Genomic DNA, 4,680 nt, shown 5'->3' on the forward strand with positions numbered 1-4,680 from the left:
AGTTTATTTTTATTTTTTGAATCATTTTGAAATTTTGCTATTATATTGTAATAAATCTCTGTTGAACATGACATGGATCTATTCATGATGAATGTTTAACTTAGAGTCTTTTAAAATCCAAATTCTATCCATAATTGATATTGCCATATTGGAAAGTTAAGAAAATTCTGATGAATGACTCAGTCGAGGTTTTGACCATTTAAAGTGTTGTTCATCTAGAATATCCTCTTCTGCATGAATCAAACTCTGTGTAGAGCAGTACAGAGTGAATTAGATTTTTGAAGGATATCAAGTGCATGTTTTAGCAGTGGTTGTAGTGCATTTGAATGATACTTTATTTCTCATCTGAAACTATAACTTTCTATATGTGCGCACTGTGTGCAGACTTGCATAAATATATATGTGTTTGCTTGTGATTCTGGGTGTGGATCTGTGCCATTAGCATTTAACCCGTGGCATGGCTGTAAAGTGTTTTCATCTATAATTAGCCATGTGAAATGTCCATGAACAAACCTTTGCCTGACAAAATTGCAAAGTCTTAATTGTAGTGCTGACTGCTTGAAGTTCCTAATTTAGGGACTCGGTTATGTGGGCATTCAAAGCCTTTTGGGTCTTTCGCATACTGCTGGAACGATTTTCAGATGCACTCCCACCACCAAGATCAGCTCTTCTCTCATCATTCATGTTGCCTTTTAAGCCAAATGTAAGATAGTGACTAGTTCTGAAATGCATTTTTTCTCTTATTTTATTTTATTTTTTAAATTCATGCTATACTTTGGTTTTCCCCTGATTGGTTTGTTTTTTATCCCATCAACAAAATATTTTGTGTTTGGTTTTGAAAATTTATAGTATTTGAATAAGATTTTTTTTTTTTAAGAAAAAAAACCTTCAATATATGTCTGTGATAACAGTGCACAGAGGATTAGTGTGATCAGGCAGCATTTGAGAAGAAGATATTCTGTTTTATCTGTCCCTAAAGGGATAACCCATTTGATTTAGCCTTTTGCCGCATGAGTAATAGATTGATGGTTTGATCCCCCACACATTAGTTGAATTTGGTTGGGTGGGGCGCATGGTAACTGAAACAAAAAATAAATAATAAAAAATGCAGCTAGACATCCAGAAGAGAAGATTATCTGTTAGAAACAAAAGTGTTTGTGATCATCAAGTATTGGTGGTCAATTGGACCCACTCAATAGATGTTGAGAACAAAGAGCTTGGGTATTCCATTCTGCCTATCTGCAAATGACTGTCCATGTTTTGATCTCAAATCGGTACAAGAGATAGAATGTTATTCGTTCAAAATCTAAGAGTTTTTCTATGCTTTAGTTTTAGGCTTGAACCTTCTAAAATTTTATTTGCTTATTTATCAAATTCTCTCTCTTTTTTGGAGGTCAAAGGTAGTTCCTTAACTTGTGGAGCCAGGGCCTTGGCAAAACATGCTACTAGGAGTAGCAACAGGTACTGGGGTAGATATGATGGAAGTGGTTAGTATCTTGTTTATGCCTTTGTTGTTTTTGTTTCTTGTTTTGTTGATATTTGTTATGTTCTTAACATACATGCATGGACAGTTTAAACCATCTGCTGAACCTTCATGATTGGCTTATGCTGCTTTGGTTAAACAAATGAGTCAAATTCAGGCATTTTTACTAGTCTATTAATTGGGGAAAAATAATAATAATAACCTTCAGCTTGTAGTAATTCTTTTAAATTTCCAGCCACTACTTAATGTTGATCTCCCCCCTCCAGATTCCAATAAAAATAGGCTCGCAATGGATGTCATTGGTCCTTTAATTGCTTACTGCTGCTGGCTAAATGTGCATATTGTTCAACCTCATGGAATTGTCTTTGAGATTAGAGTAGCTGATGGTTATGGTGCTCGTTGGTCTGAGGATGGAAGCAAGGTATATGCTTAGTATTGCATATATGCTCACAATGTATATTTAACTAAACAGGTTACTGAGTATGCAGAAGTATTGCTATTACCATGAATGTGAAAGTTTTAATGCGTGTGCGAGGTCTGTCGTAGAAATGCTAAACTTTGAATTCTGGAAGTTCATTTTTATTAATTTGAAAGATGTGATCATTTGAATCCCGCTTTGTTATGTGCTCATTTGAATCCCCTTATGTTCTTGGTTGGTCATAGCAAACTGCTCAAATAAATATACGGCTCACCTACTTGGCAATCTTGCATCTTGAATCAATTGACCAAACTGGCAAATTATATGGCTATAACTTGAATAACTGTCAGCTCCTATTTTGACTCTTTTTTTTTCTTTTTTAATATAAACCACTGCTGGTATTGGAATCAGTGTTGCAGTTAAAACATTTATACAGTCTTCTTTTCCTAGCCACTGGAAGGTTTAGTTTCTCTGGCTTGCTGTGCAAAACCATTTATATTTCAATGCACTATGAATGCATTTCTAGTTACATATTTTGGCTGGCATAATATCACTTCTCTGGACAGGATTGTTTCATGATTTCATCACGGACCTTTTAGTCAATGAAGCTTTTATCCCTTACACGGTCACTGCCAAGCCAAATCTTTAATTTTTCAGGTTCATATTTGTTTCATTTCAGTTCATTGGATTTCTTGAGCCATACATGGAAGATGGCCACTCAAAGGGATGGAAGCATTGAATTGACTGTAGATATTTTTCCATTTTGTTTACTTGATCAATATTGGTATGTCTACTTAAGATAGCTTTCTTTCTCTTTTTATTTTAATTTTTTTAATTCTTTATCCCTCCCATTCACTTGTGTTTGCATCAGTCCCCATCCTATTGTAATGAATGGGAAACATTGGAACAATGTGACGATTAGTTTTCTCTCCCTGATACAAAGAGTATGTGATGATTATTATTTGATCTTTTGGATTTGGGATTTTTTTTTTAATTACCATGGTCCCCATCACATCTCCCCTAAATTAGACTAATCCCCCTCTAAGGTTGATGCGAGGGCATTCAGACCCTTGGCCTCTTGCTTTGACTAAAAGTAGTCAAACCATTCAGTCTTGCAGTGGAAGCAAGAGGTCTCAAATTTGAGTTTTGGGAATACGTTTAATTTGGGGTTGGGTAGGGATGGGGTGTGATGTAACTGAAAAAATACATTCCCTTGGCCTTGCATCTTTGGATATGGGATATGCTTCACCATGTAGGATCATTATTGACCTTTATTAATACTCTCATGAAGCACTAATTGAAGATGAGAGAAGAGAAAAATGACAAAAGGCATGCATGGTCGCTTGTATTTGTAGATGAAACTGAGGTTGACCTGGGTATATAATGACAAATAATCTTGTCCAAAAAGGATTAAAACAAGCTTTTAAAATTAACAAATTAATAATTCTTCATCCTCCCATTTTTGCTATTCATTAGAATATCTACCACATTAAGGCCCCGTTTGGGACTTATGTGCCGTCAGTGCAGCTCCACCATACGGTTCTTAAGTTAGGGGATGAAAATTCCATGTGTAACAATTTTCAAGATGGATTTTTGCTATGACTTTGATATCTTTGCTTCCTATGCTCTCTCTTTGTTGTTTTGGTTCTCTGATGGGATTTTTAGGTGCTTAGATATTTCACCTTTGTGTTGCATGCATGTGCACACAGGCATGGTTAGTTATATATGCATTAATGCTTCTACTTGCATTCCCCCTCTTTACTAAGATGTGATTGCCGTATATTAGCAAGGAATCATGTCTGGAAAGAGAAGGGGATAACTTAATACCTAAGGTGATAGGCAATAGTAGTATTATGGCGGTGATGTTGGCAATTAAAGTAGGAGATACACAGAAGTCATAATTTTTTAGCTTTTAAGAACCATTGAATGTATCAATGGAGCCTTCAGATTTATAAGTGTGGAATCAAGCTGGTTCTTGACCACATTGTTGTTTCGATAATAATTGCAATTGTCATGATGACAGTAGCATGATCCCTTGATAATTTATTCATGCTACTGTACCAGATTATAAGCTCATGGATACAGGGGAAAAAGTGATTATAAAGGATGGTAAACTGTGTAGCTGACGCTGAAATTATGTGGATTGATTTTGATTGACGATGTCGACCACAAGTGAGAGAAACTTTTCTTTTAACATATGACAGCCAAGAATTTATATTTGTCGGCCACATCACTACAGAGCTTTCATACGGATCTGCTTGCGACATGATTGCATCAAACTGCCCCCCAGGTGGACAACTTTTAATCTCTCTTTATGTATTCGTAAAGTTGGTTTATCTGGTTCATTCTTCAAAATTTTATCTGATTGAGCCATCAATTGACCTCTTGCAATGGACATTTAGTGTATATATTATACTGTGGACAATTCATAATGAAATTTAAGGATTTGTGAAGGCATGCAACATCCAGTAGCTAAAGACATTTCCTGTTACCTCTCCACTTTAATAATTATAGAACAATAGTATTATTTGAATATCCTATAGCATGGCGCTAATGCTTTTCAGAATAATTAGTTTTTTTAACTTCTTAATAGATCAGCCTCTTACTTCATGTTGTACTTTGAAGAGATTGGACATAAGAACCTTGTAGTCATTCTATGACATGATTTTCATTATCAGTATGCCTTTCCTTTTTATGTTACTGTTTTTCTACTTAAAGAATCAGTGATTGAAATCATTAGTTGTTGATTCAAAGCATTGGCCTAAATTGGGAGTTCTAA

General features: G+C 35.2%; 1 protein-coding gene across 1 annotated transcript in view; it reads left to right on the forward strand.

Moving 5' to 3' along the window:
* The window catches only part of LOC18048080, an 8,632-nt gene extending 4,447 nt beyond the window's left edge, over positions 1-4,185 (forward strand). Inside the window, 6 exon segments of the mRNA XM_024188989.1 lie at positions 577-642; positions 644-703; positions 1,394-1,487; positions 1,750-1,904; positions 2,581-2,685; positions 3,966-4,185. Of these exon segments, the coding sequence (XP_024044757.1) occupies positions 577-642; positions 644-703; positions 1,394-1,487; positions 1,750-1,904; positions 2,581-2,640 (435 nt within the window). The 3' untranslated portion in view covers positions 2,641-2,685; positions 3,966-4,185.
* The last annotated feature ends 495 nt before the right edge of the window (positions 4,186-4,680 follow it).

This window comes from Citrus clementina, unplaced genomic scaffold (genome assembly GCF_000493195.1).
Source record: "Citrus clementina cultivar Clemenules unplaced genomic scaffold, Citrus_clementina_v1.0 scaffold_3, whole genome shotgun sequence".
Lineage (NCBI taxonomy): Eukaryota > Viridiplantae > Streptophyta > Magnoliopsida > Sapindales > Rutaceae > Citrus > Citrus x clementina.